The sequence below is a fragment of the Tachypleus tridentatus genome, chromosome 7 (genome assembly GCF_004210375.1).
Source record: "Tachypleus tridentatus isolate NWPU-2018 chromosome 7, ASM421037v1, whole genome shotgun sequence".
Taxonomy (NCBI): domain Eukaryota; kingdom Metazoa; phylum Arthropoda; class Merostomata; order Xiphosura; family Limulidae; genus Tachypleus; species Tachypleus tridentatus.
The window spans coordinates 3,903,265-3,922,558 of record NC_134831.1 but is presented as its reverse complement, the minus strand read 5'-3'; the positions used below and the strand labels follow the sequence as shown (position 1 = coordinate 3,922,558).

The 19,294-nt window shown below is 31.4% G+C and overlaps 1 protein-coding gene across 4 annotated transcripts in view; it reads left to right on the top strand.

The window, feature by feature from the left end:
* LOC143255014 (small G protein signaling modulator 3 homolog) overlaps nucleotides 1–18,022 on the top strand; it is a 44,733-nt gene extending 26,711 nt beyond the window's left edge. For all 4 annotated transcript variants that reach the window (XM_076510007.1, XM_076510006.1, XM_076510008.1 and 1 more), the window contains 7 exons: nucleotides 1,143–1,201; nucleotides 2,541–2,634; nucleotides 4,070–4,140; nucleotides 5,682–5,730; nucleotides 6,445–6,530; nucleotides 7,511–7,633; nucleotides 8,825–18,022. In XM_076510007.1, the coding sequence (XP_076366122.1) occupies nucleotides 1,143–1,201; nucleotides 2,541–2,634; nucleotides 4,070–4,140; nucleotides 5,682–5,730; nucleotides 6,445–6,530; nucleotides 7,511–7,633; nucleotides 8,825–8,957 (615 nt within the window). In that variant the 3' untranslated portion in view covers nucleotides 8,958–18,022. The remainder of the gene's footprint in view (nucleotides 1–1,142; nucleotides 1,202–2,540; nucleotides 2,635–4,069; nucleotides 4,141–5,681; nucleotides 5,731–6,444; nucleotides 6,531–7,510; nucleotides 7,634–8,824) is intronic.
* Nucleotides 18,023–19,294: the final 1,272 nt, after the last annotated feature.

Here is a 19,294-nt window from a genome sequence, read left to right as displayed (position 1 = left end):
TAACCTTTTGAGATATTTTCAAATATGGTATTAGTTTGACATCATTATTACCACTGATATCACATGCAAGAAACTCAAGTGTTTATGAAAGCAATTGAGCTCAGTGATTGATCTTTCATAAGAAATGTGCTCATTAGATTACCTGCATCATTTGTAGGGCTGTATGTGTGAGTGAAACAGGTAGACACAGAGAAATGGTAGTCAGAGATGTACATGTTCTCAAGAACAAAAGCGATATAGTAGCGAAGCAACTTGAATAAATTAAACTTTTCTAGTTCAAAGTATCCTATCATCATTTCTTGATAAGAAACATAATCTGTGTTTTGTTTTTTGCAGAGAAAAGAAACCACTAACGATATCTGTAATGATATTTAAATTCTTATCTTACTCATTAGTTTATCATTGAGATGATTACTTTTTCAAACTGTGTTAAAATATATTTCTTATAACTGGACTTCAAATTTCCACACACACTGTGTGATTGTGTTTGGATTAGTTTAAGTTCATAAACAACATTTGCATCTTTCTTTCTATTCATATTTTTACACATGTTGCTCTAACTACACTGAAATGTACCTTAATGCATTGTGTGCCTACATTTCAATATTGATGTCTCTGTACTTTGTTGAGCAAACTCAGTAAAAATAATTATTTCTTAAATGTGATTTTATATTCTTATACTATACTAAGAACTATTAAAATTCTCAAATTTGAAATGGGGCAGTGATTAGTGTATCAGGTTCTAGGTAGAAGTTTTCATTAGTTCTAATATGGGACACTGCTGTATGTGCCCCATATTTTTAGTTGTGGGAGCATTAAAAGAGATGAGAGTGAATTTCATAACTCAGCTTAAAAAAGCTTTTCCACTGGTGATGTTCCACACACCTGCATTTCCTGTGAATGTTGGTTTAAAATTAAGGACTGCTATACCTAAATTGTGGGGATAGGGGCTTTTTTTCTTTTATATGTCTATTAGGGGCTGTTGAAGGTGTAATCTTTATTTGTATAACAGCTACACAAATTTTAATTTGAAAGAAATAACTGGAAAACTGTAAATAATCAGTGAAACTAGTTTTAAGAACAACTTCCACTTGAATTGTTTGTTTCATCTAACTGTGCTGATGGTATTATATTTTTTTCAGTATTCTTGTGCAGGTGATGACTCTGTAACGGAGGCCATTACTGATCTTGTTCGTGGAACGTAAGTAATTAAACATGTTTGGTCGGGACAAGTGTAAAAAATGCTGAATTATATCTTTGATGTTTAAACATTTGTACCTAGCTAACACATTACAAGTGATGATCAGACAACATGGCTGACTACAACAAAAAATATAATACATATAATATCATACATATCTTCTGTGAACTGAAAAGCCTGACTTATTATTACATTATTCTTTGTTTTATCCTATTTTGAATTCCATAAAACATTTTATGATTTTTGTTTAAAACTGAATTTCAGAATCCTACTCTCTTTATGTAAGCATATGATACTGTTTTACCAGTGTAATGAAATAGGTATGAGATGTTTTTCTTTATATTTTATGGTAAGTTTGTTATCTTTTTCTTCCCTCATATGCATGTGGGAGAAGTTGAACACAGGAACATTTAACATTGTTGTCTCTAGTTAGTGGTGAGCCATATTCTGAATGTGAGGTTTTGTGATTAGCATTCGTTTACCATCAAAAGCAAATTTTTGTTCTACCCGTTGAGGCTCTTTGTGCATTATAAGTGTGATTTTTCAAATCCCACTATTCAATCTGATAGGAGTAATCCAGTGGATGGTATTAATTAGCAATCAATTCAGATTTGGGGTTGGCTATGTACAGATAGCCTTCTTGTAGTTTTGTGTGACATCTAACAAAACACATGCACACACAGGTTTGAGTAAAAGACTGTTGAAATAGAATAATAGTTAACTTTTAAATTAAATTTTGAAAGTTGAAATGCAGGTATGCACTTGGAGAGAAGTGAATCCCTTTTACTTTGGAGAGAATTAATTAAATACAGTTAAATTATGAAATTAACATTTCTTTAGTGTTCAACGAATAACTAATAAGTTTGGAGAGTGTAATTGTACTCTAGTAGTGCAGTGATATTTATATCAAGAAGAAAAATTTAGCACTATCTCAGGCTATAGTTTATAAATATTTCATTTTCTTAAATTTTGACCTATTTATACTTAATATGGCTAGACCATATGTATTGATCAAAATTTGTTGGAAAACGATAAAAATGAAGTTTTGGTTACACCTTAGCCTTGCTATATATAATGTGTGTAAAAAGGTTCTATTTGGGAGTTCAAACCTAACTATTGTGTGTTTGACATTTGTTGTGAATGTTACTTCTTGGCTCTTTTATGTTTTATTTAATAAAATTAGCTTCTGAAGCATCATCTTACTTTTCCAGAAGGTCATGAACTTTCTTTAGAATAGAGAAATGTATAAGAAGTTGACTGATAAAATATTAGTTAGTTTAAAAAAACTGAAAAAGAGGATATTGATCTAGTTGAACCTTGTTTGTGACTTTTTGCACAGATTGTGTCCAGCCATCAAGTCTGTTCTGGAACATGGAATGAAGAGATCTTACCTTCTTGGTGGTCCTGTTCATCCGTGGAACTTCATTGAGGAAGTAATAAGTTTTAAGCTAACAAGTACAAGTAATTTTATTGGCTAATGTTACTTCTTGTCTTATAGTTTAAACTCGCAACTTTTCAGGACGATAATATTGTTTTATTTTGGTATTTAAAATTCATTGTTTTTTCTTCTGTACTGTTAGAAGCTATAAATTAACCTATGTATGTCATACATATACGATTCTTGTTTGACCCCAGTTACTTATAATGTAACAGAACTGTTTAATGTTAAAAGTTTTCAAAATCAGGGACAATACACCTGTGGAAGACCATGTGCACCGACATGCCTTAAACATAATTGTTTTATTTGTATATAATGTTACTTTTTGTTTTATCATACTACAAATAATGCAGTCAAAACAGTTATTTTGACCAGTACAATTGTATAAGAGGATAAATTCATTTTAAAATATTTGAAGTTTTTATGCTCTAAGTTTTGTGTTGGTGGCTTCCTGTGGACAGCTTGCAGTGTTTAAAAAAATGTATCATGTTGTTTCCTTTCTTGAAGTTAAGTGTTGGAACACAAGTAGCTGTTTATTAGCTTTATTCTTTAAATGTTCTAGTTCATTTAAGCATTACTAAATCGATACATGGTAATCTTAGAGGATTGGAATTATTCACACTTTGAAGTGTTTTACATGTAAATAGAAAATCTTTTGATATGATAAATATCAAAAACAGTTACTTTTTCAACTTAATTTTGCTTCTAAAACAATTTATCTAACACTTCATTGAAAAGCAGTTGGATAATATAAAACATTTTATTCAGTATATAGTATTCGTTAGGTCAATAAGTCGATTGTGTAGGTATATATATATATTTCAAAATAAAAATTCCATATTGAGAATAGTGACTGCAGCTTGATATTAAGATAACATTTGAGTTTATGAATAACTAGAGTCCTTTGGATGAAGTATATTTGTACTGTAGTTGTTTTGCTGAAGTTTTTGTACTATATGATGTATTCGTTTCACTTGTTTATTGTTTTTGTAAAGGGTAGGGAGCAGTGTAAAACATGTTGTAATTTGTTAAGGTATGTAATGAATAAAATCTATCCACATGTTTAAGCTGCATTTTGAAGGCTAACAGTAAAAATATATAATTCATTCAAAGAGACAAAATCATGAAGACTGCTGTGTGTGTAGTTTTTGTTACCATCCTCTACATCACACATAGGACCTGGCTTCAGGTAGTTGTTACAAAAATAATTCTCATAGTCAGTTCCTAGGATGAAAATGAATGTTACTGATGATCGTCAATAGCTTTTAAGATAAACTTGAGCTTTTATGCAAAATACTTTTTCTACAGAATGTCAGAACAGCAGAATGAAATAAACCTCTGGATATTCTGAGTTTGAAACATTGTTATAAAAATGAGTCAAAAGTCTGGGTGTTAAAATTATTTAAGTTTTGGTTTCATTTGATACTTAGGTGGCTAATACAGAAGTTGAGAAAGATTTCAATTCTGTTTACTCAAGGCTGGTGCTTTGTAAGACTTTCAGGTAGGATACTAGTCATTAAACCTTTACTTAGTTTACATGGTTAAAACGTTTACAAGTGTTTTAGAATTGGAATGCATTCATGCACAAAAAAGCATTTAATACTAATAACACATTAATTTGATACCTTGTAGGAGTCATTAGAACTTTTTAATGTTTTTTTTATAAATTAACACATTTCAGTTTTTAAAACTTGCCGTTATAATATAGGTTTTTTTTAATTGATTGTTTTCAGAGTAAAATGCAACTCATTTTAAAAAAATAACTTGAATTTTTAAGTTATATATTTTATCTGTTTATTTGCAATAACTTCTCTCTCTTTCACATAAATTCAATGATTTTTTTTCCCTTCTGATTTAATCTCATTTTATTGAATATAGATAAATATACTCATTGGGAAGTTTGTTTATATTGTAAAGATTGGGTTTGTGATAGGTGTTTTTAAAGGATAAGTTTTTATGATTAAGATATACTATAAGAACTTACATCAGTGCTACCTTTATATCATTTACTTGATAGACCATTATTACAGTATCATTGAGTGATATTTAATACAAATACCACAATTTGTGCAAATTTTAATTTTGCTACCAAACTTGAAGTTTTTACTTAAGTCTAAGAAAACTCTTAGAATAAACTCATTTTTTTTATCAGTGTGTAGAAAATAGTTGTCTTTGAGAAACTTTTTATTTTAATTGTTTTTATGACTGAATTTCATCTGTCAGTTTTATCCTAAATATATATACTATTGTTTTATGTAGTTTTCCTTGTGTTTACAACCATAGTAGTAGCTGTCAAACTTTAACCTTCTGTCACAATAATGTAACAGCTAGTGGCATGACAACACACTTTTTATGCTGAATCTTATTCAAAAAAAATCTGTATTGAGAGACAGTCACTCTTTATGATACCAGGACTGTTGGCCAACAAGTCCATTAATGTTGGATACAAAATTTGTAAATGTGACCAGGAATATTTACCTGTGTTGGTAAAAAGATTCATTAGTTTTAGATACAGAATATTCTTTATAAATGTCCTGTTCTAGCATGTATTTTTCCTTGTAAAGTTGCATTTGATGTAGTATATATTCTTTACTACACCTGTTATATATGATAGTTAAAATTCAATATTTATTTCATCTTTCTGTAAGCTCATTTTATACATTATTTAAGTTGTATCAAACAAGTTAGTGTGACTTTACATACACTGTTTGAAATATCATTTTAAACATAGTGCAAAGGTTAGTAATAATATAGAAACTTTGTGGATTTATTGTGCTGGGGAAAGTAGGAAAAGATAAACCCATAAACTTACTAATACTTATATTTTATTAAGTGTGTTTAAGTTGGAAAAATTTGTTGGATTGTGGACTGGACTGGACTCAGCTTAGTACCTGCATTTAAAGAGAATTGAGTTTAAACCACTGTAGCCCTTTTTCATAAAATCACAACTGTTTTGGAATTAAAATATTATTCATTATTTACTTTGTTTTAACACATCCCTACAACATTTAACTAATATTTCTTTGTAATTTCCAATCCTAGGCTTGACGAAGATGGCAAAGTTCTAACACCAGAGGAAATTTTGTACCGTGTAAGTCTGTACTCATGGTAGTTTCTTTCATAGAATCTTACATTTAAAAGAATTGAAAAGTTAGTGAATTCTATTTCTAATGTGAGAGAATTTAGTAGCAATGAATGTACTTTAACAAGAGGGAATTCTCAGTATCCACACCACTTGAAATTCTCTGAGGCAGGATTAGAGCAACTTGATCTACAAGACCTTACATTTTTTGTCATAGCTATATCTCCATGTATCAGCAATATCAAACATGCAGTGTACATATGCCATTTCAGTTTTATTTTTTATTAGGATCTCTAGTAACCTATCCTGAAGTTGAAAAATATTTTAGAAAGAATTAGAGTAAATTAACCTGTGAGGCCTTGAGCATTGTCAAATACATCAGTTAAAAGGGTTTGAATCCTGAGTTCAAATCTGTAATTAGATCTCAAATAAATCAGGAGATCATGGAGCTATGAGTTAAACATTTGTACTTGAAAAACAAAAATATTCAGCCATTCTATAAGCTGCTATGTTACTGCTACAAAAAAAGTGTTTACTCAAGCTATGTGTTTTTAGATATAGATAGTCATTTGTTTGTACAGTTCTTTGTATTGAAGATTTTTTTCTTTGAGCTAGAAACTGTCTAAAGAGAGAGTTTTAAGAATATAACTCAGAGTAATGCTCTAAGTAGAATTACATGTATTATTATTGAACCTTGGTTTTATCAACTGAAATTTCTTTCAGGCTGTACAGGCTGTTAATCTATCCCACGATGCAGCACATGCACAGATGGATGTTAAGTTGCGATCCCTTATATGTATTGGCTTGAAGTAAGTATTTTTATGGATGTGATATTATAATTAAAATCATAAAGGTAGCATTAATCTGTAGATCTGATGCTATTCTATGTCAGAATGTTGTGGAACAGTGATATTCATATCTATATATACTTCATTGCCGTATACATACTGTAATTTTATTGGAATAATCAAAAAATGTTTCAAGTAGGCATCAGTGTTTTTGGTTACTTACTCAGTAGCTTATCACAAGCTGGAATCAGGCTTAGTTCATTTAGTCATGATGACTTTGTAGCTAGAGACAGTAAAAACCTTTACAGTGAGCTTGTATTGAAATATATTTGTACTACATAGTGTTCAAGTATTCATTTTCACTTACAAGACATGGTTAGTCCTACAATATTCTAAAGCACAAAGGATCAGTAGAAAATGTTTAGCATCGGAAATGAAAATCAATAATCTGAGTATTTATAATTTGACTTTCCTTAAATCTTTTCTAATTACAGAAGTTTTTACAAAAGTAAAACTGGATGTATAATAGAATTCTTACTTAAAGAGCACACATTGTCTTGATCATGTAAGTATGTCAGTAGGATGGTTTCAGTCTACTGTACATCATAAAAACAAGTCCAGTTTACCAAGTAAGATCTCTATCAACTAAAAATGCAAACAACTATGTCTGTTTAGTACACAGCCATAAAATGGACTTTCTGCACCTTGTTCACTTTGAAGAATCAAACTCCAGATTTTCGTATCGTAAATCTGTCAAATTTTCAGGAGAGGGGGATACAAAAAAACTGTTTATAATCTGTTGTCATAGACGAGTATAGTATGCTTTCCCTTAAACAGTTTATTTACTTCAGTATTTCAAAGTTTGAAGAGTTATTTGAAAGAAATAATTTCATCATACTGTTTGTGACATGATTATTACTTCTCTGCTAGTTTAATTAATTCTTAGAGAGTATTGTGTTTATGATTTTTGTATCTCTTTTATGGCTTATGATTTTTTACAGTGAACAAGTGCTTCATCTGTGGTTTGAAGTTCTCTGTTCCTGCATGCATGTCGTACAGAAAATGTACCACACTTGGTCTTTCATTAATAGTCCAGGCTGGGTTCAAATCAAATGTGAGTTAAGGTAAGTGTCACATCTGTGAGTACATAAAAGGAGGAGGTACAGATCTTCACGAATATCAAGTTATTTTTAAAATTTGTTTCATCTAATGCTTTAAACTGCTATGTAGGACTTGTTCAAGTGCATTAAGAAATTTCAGTGTTGTTGTTTGTTTGATTGTTCACACTTTAGATAACCAAAGTGGTATTGAAGATTTCTCTTGTCTTTGACCTTAAACATTCTCATCCAATTGCTGAAACTTTCTCTCTGTTATATCTTCTGTTTTCCACCTGATTGCTTCTCTGAATATAAAATAATCATTCCTCTTGTTGCTTTGAAATATGACAAGTGTATTTTATCTATTTGTGTTCCAGTGAATTAAAAAAATATATTGGATGGTTTGGTGCTCCATTGTCATTCCTATTATTTATTGTTTGTATTTCACACTTGTACATCCAAACAGGGCATATGGAACAATCAGTGTCTAACAGTCATAGTTAAAAAGTAGAATACATTAGCCTCCATTTAAGTTCTAACTCACTTTGGTCATAAGTAAAATTTATTTATTTATTTCTTAAGTCTTAATTCTTGTACAAAATTCAACAGTGTTGTTTCTAGTTTATATTAGATTTTGTTACGTGAGTGTGATTCATTAGCCTCATTTTAAGCTTAAACTATTCTTGATCATGTATACGACTTAGAGATCTCATTTGTAGTTATTTGTGTCTTTTCATGTGGAATATTCAAGTAGTTGCTTCCAAGATTCCATTTCCCCATTTTCTAAGTTAAATTAATCTTATTTATTTATTAGATTTAGTTAAGATCAGTCTTGCAATCTCAGTTCTTGTTTAGTCATTTAGAAATTTTGCCAATTTGTAATTATTAATACATCTGTTTCTAGACTGTCACAGTGTTAGTCATCTGTTTAAAATGTTAAATGTCAAAGGTGAAATACCAGTTCCTCCAGTCATAACTTAGATTGGTGTGTACATGGCTATATATTAAAGTAAGCAGCCATGTTTATCTGTGTTCTAATCATGTGAGAGATGGAATTGTTATGATGTTTTTAGGCCCAACCACAGTGCTATGATTTATTCAGTATTGTAGATATTTTTTTGATAACACTGATATATCATTTGTAGAATTGTCTTAGATGTTTGCTAACTAGTTTGACCTTTATCATTTTTGATAATTTTGTTTTTTTTTCTTGAGCAGGTTGCTTTCTCAATTTGCTTTCAACCTCAATCCAGACTGGGAGATTCCTGTGAAAAGAGAGTTGTCGCAACCACTTAAAGAAGGAGTTAGAGACATGTTAGTCAAACATCACCTGTTCTCCTGGGACTTGTGACAGTTAAGAAAAAGGTCTGGTTCTGAAGATGGAGCCAGTAGACTAGTCACTGGTCAGTTGCCAAGTGATTTCTTTCAAGAAACAGTAAAATATATTGTTGTCAAACATCACCTGTTCTCCTGGGACTTGTGACAGTTAAGAAAGGAAGGGGGGTTCTACAGATGGGACCAGTAGACTAGTCATTGGTCAGCCACCCACTGATCCCTTTCAAGAAACATTAAAAAACTATTGTTGTCAAACACCACATATTCTCTTGGGATTTGTGAAAAACATTTTATAATACTGGGGTTGGTATAATTCATTAACTAGTCACTTTTGGATATGTTTTCAGGTATTTGAGTTTTGTTGCAATTGTAATATACATGTCAGACAAGACTTTAAGCTGACCACTTGTCACTAGTCATATAATTTCTTTTATGAGGTGCTGCACTAGATATTGTTAAGCATTTGTTTATGTGAATTTCTTTGTACACAAAGAAGTAAAAAATGAACCAGCATGAGGTAATGTTGAAGAGAATCCAGTTGTGTTTTTTTTCTTCAGAAGTATTGTGAAGACTATGAAGATGATATGATGGTGTAATTTGTGTCTTTGCTTTCTCCTGTTTGTTGTAAAAAATATGGATATCAATAATAATAATAATAATAATAGACTACTGTACCCCTCCATCCTTTTTTATTTCCTGTCAATTTCTTTACCATTTAGATTTTTAGCCATCAGTCTGGACCCGCATAATGATTTAATAGCCATTACATTAATTCCCTTTTAGCTTATTTATCTTTAGCCTTATTTTGTCTAACCAGTTGCATCCATCATGCAGATCTTTATTTAGTTTATCAATCCTTAGCTTGGCTCTGTCTTATCTGGTTTTGTAACCATAAAACTAGTGTTCCATCCTTATTTATTTTATTGATACTTAGTCTGTTTACATCTGGACAGTTAACCATAAATCTGGTTTCTCATTATACAACTTCTTATCTGTCTAATAATTAGTTTAGGCCAATCTGGATACTTAAACCTAAATCTAGTCCCATGTTTGGGCTGTTAACTGTCAGTGACCTTTGGAATAGCCTATTAACCATCAGCTTTATTTTTCGTCTGATCTTGTGCTTTCTGGGGACTTTATACTAAGTTCACGTGTGTCACAATGTGCTGGAAATAAAAGATATATATCTTATACCTAGTGCTTACACCAGTTAAATTTCTGTGGAAATTTAGAGGAATGAACTGATTATAGCTTTAAGGCTTAACAAACCCAAAGCTTCCTATCACTTGTAAGTTTATTTTCCTTGTATATTCTCCACGTGTACAAGAACACCAAAACTATTTTGAATATAAGAAATACTAACTTCAGATAGTCTAGTGATTTTAGGTTCTGCTACAACTTTTTAGCTTATATTTTCATTAGAAACAACTGTGCTGCAAGTCCAGTTGACAGTGGTTGTTTCTAAGAGCCTAAACTTTCACAATTTCAGATTAATAACTTGTACACAGATTCCAAGTAAAGATAAACAGCATTGTTGAGACAATGGTTTATTTTCTGTATCCTGAACCACAGTTACTTGGATGTCCAACATTTAAAGTATGATACATCAAGGAGTTAAAAGATTGCAATTTTAGTCAAAACTACTAGAATGGATACTTTGATATGCACGTGCAGTTACTTGAACAATTTTGTTTGTTTTCATGTTTGAATATGTGAAGCTTTGTGGAAAGTAGATGTATGTCATGAGCTGTAAGAGAATCATCACAGGTTAAACAGTGATTGCTGAGGTCTGCATGTAGATTACAAATAACATGGTGAAACATGCAAGTATGTTTCTGAATATGATAGTGTGTTTGTGTATGTAAACTTAAGCTTTGTGACCAATGAAACAGTTACCAAATGGAACATATAATCAGTAACTGCTAGTTTCTTTTCAGTTGTCCACTGACTTTCGTTTTGCATATTGAACAGTCTAATAGAGTTTGATGTGAAATGTGTTTGTCATGTGCATTTATGGTAAATTATATGATATGTAATGTTCTCAAAGTTTATGTGCAAAGAAAGGACATGTCCAAGTTGAATGTCAATATAACAATTGATGATTTATTTTAATTCTATTATTTTTATAAAAACAGTGGTAAAAATTCCAATCTGTGAGTATATATCTAGTCATTTTAGTAAGACTGCTGTGTTTAGTAGAAGATAGTAATGACACTTCCGAGGGTGTGGCCAAGTATTAATTATGTGTATTTTTTTCCTGTAATTAACTTTATAGTAATTTTAATTCTTGCATACCAGTACTTTTGTATCATATTATCTGAATGAAGACTGAAAAGTTTATCAGCACTGAAATGCACATTATTTATCTGGTGTTAGCCATGTAATTATTTGAAGAATCATACATTTATTTATCTGGTGTTAGCCATGTAATCATTTGAAGAATCATACATTTCAGAATCATTGCTTCCAAGTTTTGAAACATATGTCTTTCTTTTTCTGTTGTTTTATTTATGCTTAGTCAGTTTAATATTCTGTAAGACGAGGGGCCAAACTGTTAAATAAACTGTCTGATCATTACAATATAAACAGTGGCACTAATGGCTCCTTCAGAAGATAAAATCTATAGTTATTCATTGTAAAGTTTAAAAGTTTGCTTTTTAAAGATTCTTTTCATTAGACACTTGTTTTCTGTGTAGAATATTGTTCTTTCTACATTGTTGTCATGTTGATTGCAAAAAAATTCATATATACTTTAAAAAATTGCTTTATGGGTATATGGTTCAGTTAACTCTGAAACTAAACTGTACTGTATATGAGTATTGAAGAATACTGGTGAATTTTGCTTCAAAATTCTATCAAACTTGTAATTTTTATCAATTTGAACTCTTTTATAACTCCTTTTAATTTTACTAAAGATTATTTTTGATATACTACATGAAAATAATCACTAGTGACAAATTATACAGTTTGTGTAATTTTCAAGAAGGATAATAGTTTATCAGTTCATATTATTTTAAAATTGACTCAACAATTCCTGTTTCTGAAATGTCACAAAGTGGACACTTTTTGGTTTGGTTACTTCATTTTAAACTAGAACAACCATGAAATGCAATATTAATATATATATATATTTTTAAATTGATGGAGGGAACCACTTATCTAGTCAATACTATTATAATCTTTGTCGGAAAAGATCATACGAACAGTGAACATTATATAAAAGTGTTTTTTGCTTGACAGTTACGTAATGGTTCCTAGTGCTAGAATCGCATGCTTAAAACTGTCTTATAGACAAACTTAGGTTAAACTTAATGTCATGAGTCATAGACACAAATTGTTCATCAGAGAAAGTCACTTTTCGAAGCGTTATTTGTTCATACTTACGTGTAATTGGTGGTATCCCATGCAAGTTAACAGTTTTCAAAACACTTTGTTTTCAGGGACTAACAAAGGCTTTGTCATCTTTACTACCCTCCTGAAGTAAAAACTTAGTGTTGGAACAATCACATGCAAATCCACGGGGCTTATCACAAAGCACAGCATCAATATCAATTTTAACCCTGCTTATATAAACAAAATAAATATTCTTCCCATATATATGTGTGTTTATTTCAATTTTAAAGGTTTTATAGTAAAGAGACAAAATATTAAATACTTTATATCTGATTATCTTAGCAGGGTTTATAAGATGTAAACCTTCTAATTCTAATAATTTTATCAGAAACTGGGAAGACTGTGTTCACTGATAGCATCCAGGATATCCATTGGTTGTAAACACCTTCACTGATAACTCATATCTGTATAAATTGTTGCATGATTTTTTGAGTAATCATATGGTTACTGCCACAGATCTCAAAAACCAATATTTATACCAAATTAAATATCCTTGGTATGTTTTTCTCTCTTTTTTTTTTAATATTGACTTGAAGCAAGTTTTGTATAGTTTTTCATAAAGAGGAAGGACATGTGTAATTTTTCATGAATGATGTTATAATGTAAAATAATCTGTTGGTACTAACAGGAACAGTAAGGAGATTATCTCTGTATTGTGTCAAGTGGTATTAAGAGGAACAGTAAAGAGATCATATCTGTATTGTGTCAAGTGGTATTAACAGGAACAGTAAGGAGATTATCTCTGTATTGTGCGAAATGATACTTATGAGAGCAGTAAAGAGATTATCTCTGTATTGAGCCAAGTGATAGTAACAGGAACAGTAAGGAGATCATCTCTGTATTGTGTGAAGTGATACTTATGAGATCAGTAAGGAGATTATCTCTGTATTGTGTCAAGTGGTACTAACAGGAGCAGTAAAGAGATCATATCTGTATTGTGTCAAGTGGTATTAACAGGAACAGTAAGGAGATTATCTCTGTATTGTGCGAAATGATACTTATGAGAGCAGTAAAGAGATTATCTCTGTATTGAGCCAAGTGATAGTAACAGGAACAGTAAGGAGATTATCTCTGTATTGTGTGAAGTGATACTTATGAGATCAGTAAGGAGATTATCTCTGTATTGTGTCAAGTGGTACTAACAGGAGCAGTAAAGAGATTAACTCTGTATTGAGCCAAGTGATATTAACAGGAACAGTAAGATTATCTCTGTATTGTGTGAAGTGGTACTTATGAGAACAGTAAGGAGATTATCTCTGTATTGTGTCAAGTGATACTTATGAGAACAGTAAGGAGATTATCTCTGTATTGTGTCAAGTGATATTAACAGGAATAGTAAGGATATTATCTCTGTATTATTTCAAGTGGTACTAACAGGAACAGTTAGAAGATTATCTCTGTATTGTGTCAAGTGGTACTAACAGGAACAGTAAAGAGATTATATCTGAATTATTTCAAGTGGTACTAACAGGAACAATAAGGAGATTATCTGTATTGTGTCAAGTGGTACTAACAGGAACAGTTAGAAGATTATCTCTTTATTGTGTCAAGTGATACTAATGGGAACAGTAAGGAGGTTATCTCTGTATTGTTTCAAGTGGTACTAACAGGAACAGTAAATAGAATATCTGTATTGTGTCAAGTGGTACCAACAGGAACAATAAAGAGATTATCTGTATTGTGGCAAGTGGTACTAACAGGAACAGTTAGAAGATTATCTCTGTATTGTGTCAAGTGGTACCAACAGGAACAGTAAGGAGATTATCTGTATTGCGTCAAGTGATACCAACAGGAACAGTTAGAAGATTATCTCTGTATTGTGTCAAGTGGTACTAACAGGAACAGTAAGGAGATTATATGTATTGTGTCAAGTGGTACTAACAGGAACAGTAAGGAGATTATATGTATTGTGTCAAGTGGTACTAACAGGAACAGTAAGGAGATTATCTCTATTGTGTCAAGTGGTACTAACAGGAACAGTAAGGAGATTATCTCTATTGTGTCAAGTGGTACTAACAGGAACAGTAGATTATCTCTGTATTGTGCCAATCAGTACTAACATTATTTGTAAGGGCTGAGTGTTACTTTGTATTATATTAGAACATTAGTGGATTGATCAGTGTCAATCTGTATTTAACATGTTTAGTTGAAAAAGTGAATAAACAAAGTGCTTATCTTGGAACAATTATATGTGAAAAAATAATATAGATAACATTTTTTTCTGTATACTTTATTGTAGAGCTCATTAAACTAACATATAAAACAAGTTGTGATCGTTTCTCTAGAAGGAAAACTTGCATATTAAGCTTCTATGCTTCTGCTGCAGTATAGATTTTACTTCATAAGTATTCCTAAGTATTTTTAACCTGTGCATTGTTTCCACCTAATGAGAATTAGCTCTACAGCCATAGTTGTAAATGCTGTGTTAAGAAGTTGTGGGAATAATTATAGGAATGAATATGAAACTGATTCTGTTCAAACATTTCTACTGTTTAAAACTGTGATTATTTATGAGTTATCTTGAAGCTTAGTGTTTTCTGCTTGGAGATTTACATGTGTGTATTCATGGTAATGTTATGAAACACTTTGTTGCTTTGTGTGAATAATTAAAAGACTAGCTTGAGTGTAGAATATTGTGTTAAGAATATTGTTTGATAAATTAAATTGGACAGATTTTAATAGCATAAAAGAAACCACTGCATTGTTTCTAGTTTGAAAACAACATGAAAAAAGAAAATTGCAATACATAATAATCTCTTATTGGCTTATAATTTAGGATAAATCCCTGTTTAGTGTACAGGATGTGGTGACTTCTTTTATCAGTATTGCATTCTGCCTAATGTATTCTACATTATTGAAGTAATTCTTGATGACAAGAAACCCACTTCAAATAAAAAAATGTATCTCAGAATGGCTGGTATGGGTATTATTACTTTCATTGATAAGCAGAGAACAACATTTCGACCTTCCCGAAGATGTTCTCTGCTTGTAAATGAAAGTAATAATACCCGTACCAGCCATCCTGTGATACATTCTTGAAGTGCTTTCATAGTTGATTTCAGGAAGCTTATGTATTCTTATTTTAGTCACCAAAATCAAGCCATTTGCAAATGTAACATATGGGTTTTGATTTTTTTATTTAGTCTTTAATCAAATTTGATAAGGACTGTAAATATGAGATGAGTAGATTTTTCACTTAAACATTTTTTGAGTTGCAGTTGGGTAATTTTAGTAATGTTTGTTAGTTAATTGTGAATCTAAGTTTAAAACCAGCTCAACATATTTGAAAAGTAAATATTTGTTGTTTTAGTTTTTTATATTCTGCATTTAAGAAAGAAGAAATTGGGAAGAAACTGCATTTTAAATTAATTTTTAGTATGTTTGAAGAATGTTACATTTATGTAATTTATTGTTTTACTTATGAATTTCATGTGAAAGATATTCTTCAATGAAACTTTTGCTTTGGACCACTTCTTAACAGTAAAGGTTTGGTATAGCATTGTTTGTGGGGGTCTCTTATAAAGTTATTTTTTTACCTTTCATAAAAGTTTAAACTTTTACCAGTTAAACATATTTAAAGGATGTAGAGAAATTCAAACTAAGAAGAACAAGAAGGAATTTTATTAGAATTGTTGATGTGTAAGATAAAAGTGATATCATTGAAGTTGGTACTGAATCTGGTGTTATGTAAGCTCATTTTACTGTGTTTGTATAAGTTTTAAAATGTCATGTTTTAAGTAAAATGTTCCAGTTGGCAGTGGTCATGTTTCTACTTGTTATCTTTTCTGTCAAGATTTTTTAATATTATAGTCCTGAAAAAGTATATAACACTGACTGATTTTTTAAACACAGTTTTTTTAATTTAACCTTCATTTCAAAAATATAAGCTTTATTTATAGAATATGTTTCACATATGTGTAAAAATGATCAACTGCAGGATTTTTTGTATAAAAGAATGTTCTTTGCCTTAAAGTTTCTGTACTTATCTCAGTGCTAGTTGGTGACTTTCAAACTAATAGTTGGGAATTGTTCCACATGAGTTTGCTGACTAAGATTGGAACTTGCACCAACTTGTTCATGTTTAATATTTGTCAAAAAATATTAGTGATAAAACATTTATCTGTTTCATTTGTAAGCAGGCATTTATTTGTTACAAAATTCCAACATTTAGAAAAAGGGTTGCGATATTCTGTTTCTAGTCTTTTTTTAGGATTTTTTTTAATCCTGAACGTTAGATGTCACTGCTAAGTGACTGTGTGATAAATATTCTACATAATATGGTACTAAGAAAACTGAAGCCATATATATTTTTATATAAAGTCAAAATATGGGAACAGTAAGTGAATAACAATTAATAAAAAATATTATGAAAGTTATGATAACATTTTGTCAGAAGCTGTTATAAATGTACAAACAAGTCTAAAATACACATGTAAAGTATCCAACCTTTCCTAAGATATGACCATTTTATTGGAGTTGGTGTGGGTGTACATGGGTCATGAATGTTAGGACAATGTATACCTACTCTAGGTAGCATTGACATAGTATTATTACATTTGTATACCTACTACAGAGTTGACTTGGTGTCATTACAGTTGCATACCTACTACAGACACAGTTGACTTGATGTCATTACAGTTGCATACCTACTGAAGGCAGAGTTGACTTGGTGTCATTACAGTTGCATACCTACTACAGGCAGAATTGACTTGGTGTTATTACACTTACGTTAATTTACAAATTAGTGTTTATAGGTTATTAAAAGTATTTAACGAGCTCCTGTGTCCACACAACTGTCATCCATTATTTTATCAGTAAATGTCGTGTGTCATGTCAAAATAGGAGTCAGCATATAGCATGTAATATTTTATTATTTCTGGTGTATTATCCATTGGGATTCGGCCCATATTTTTGGACCAGGGAGGTTCAGGTTTGGAGTTCATCTCGTCTTGAAAAAACTGTTAGTCGCTTGATAAGAAAGAAAGAGGGAGGAGGGGAGTCGTGTACCCACGTACACCCACATTGAAACTGTTTACTAAACTTTGTTTTTTTTTCGTCTCGCATGACAACTAACATAAATCGTCAGTTTTATGAGTAACTGACATTGACAGGAAATATGTCACAAAGGAACAAGCTGTCTTAACTCTCTAGACGTTATCACGTTATTCGGTGGCTACATCTAACTACTTTTATTACGCAGTAGCATAATATATACATATATGTATTTTTTTTTGCTGTAATCCTAAGTCTTTCCTTGGTAAACAAGTAGCAAGAGGAAATTTTTAGGAATTTAGTTACGTATTTTTATAAACCTGTTTATTAACATGTTTAACAGCAAAAACTATATATTACATTTTTATCTGCTATTGCAAGCATTTTCAGTGTAATTCTTACCTGGTAGGTAATTATAGAAATGTATCTCTTCCTCATTCCACTCCATTCTGTCCAAGCATTTTGTTAGCACATGGTTACACACACGCCACTTGTTCTATTGTGAGCGATTTATTATTTAGTGTATTGAGGTCTCAATTGTCAAAGTTCAAGGAACATATATCTATTTTTGTGTTAACATGACATATAGGTGTCAGTATATCAATCGAATAAAACCTATTGAATATGTAATAAAAGTTAAGAAAACAATATCAGGGTATACCAGTGTATTACTGTAATAAAGTGTGTTATTCAACAGTCAAGTGTTTACTCTATATCTTTCTGATTTGTTAATACGTTACAAGTTTTTATTTGTGTTAAATTTGTACGTCGCATTTGATGTACAAATGTAGAGGGGGAGGTAACAGGTACTCTTAATTTCACATAACTTGGTTTTTATCTATAGTTACAGCAGCAGGTGCAAGTCTAGAATATGAAAACTCGTGAAATACGTTCTTTATACACACACACACACACACAATTTGTGTAAGACTCTGTTTCCCGCCCGACTAAAGAACATAACTACATTTTATGGAGGAAGAACCCGACATCGTAGAAGAACAAAGTTTATACTAACAAAACAATACCAAACTTATTTGGAAACTTAGTTTCAACATTTTACATATCCTCTGCGGTCCAAAGTTGATATTGCCCCAGTAGTTTGGGTTTAACCTTTAAGTTAGTTAACACGGTATTGTCTGTTCACCCATTATTATGCTGATTTCACCTTTAAAAGTCAAAAATTACTTCGGGAGCTAAAGCGATTGTTGGTCTTTTTTAAATATACCGTTGTACTTAACAAAATGTTGTTACTTATTATTAGCCTTCAGTTTCTAGTGTCTTTTCATACATGTATTTAGGGCTCGGCATGGCCAGGTGGTTAAGGTTCTCAACTCGTAATCTGAGAATCACGGGTTCGAATCCCCGTCGCACCAAACATGCTCGCTCTTTCAGCCGTGGGGGCGTTATAATGTGACGGTCAATACCACTATTTGTTGGTAAAAGAGTAGCCCAACAGTTGGCGGTGGGTGGTGATGACTAGCTGCCTTCCATCTAGTCTTCCACTGCTAAATTAGGGACGGCTAGCGCAGATTGCCTTGCTGTTGTTTTCATTTCAGTGAGTAGTGTTACCCAGTAAAATGGCAACCATCAAGAAAAGCCTTAATGCGTCGTTTGGTTTTCAGAGTTTGTTTGTTTTTGAATTTTTCGAAAACCTGCATGAGGACTATTTGTGCTAGCCGACCCTAATTTAACAGTGTAAGACTAGAGGTAAGGCAGTTAGTCATAAACACCCACCACCAACTCTTGAGTTAATCTTTTACCAACAAAAGTGGAATTTACCGTAACATAATAACATATTTACGGCTAAAAGGACGAGCGTGTTTGATGTGACGGGGATTTGAATGCGCTACCCTCAGGTTACGAGTCGAGTTCCCTAACCATCTGGCCATGCCAGGCCTAGCTTGCAGAGATCAATTAATTGTGGTTCAGCATTGTTATAGATACCAGTACACGCTTTAATTATGGAGG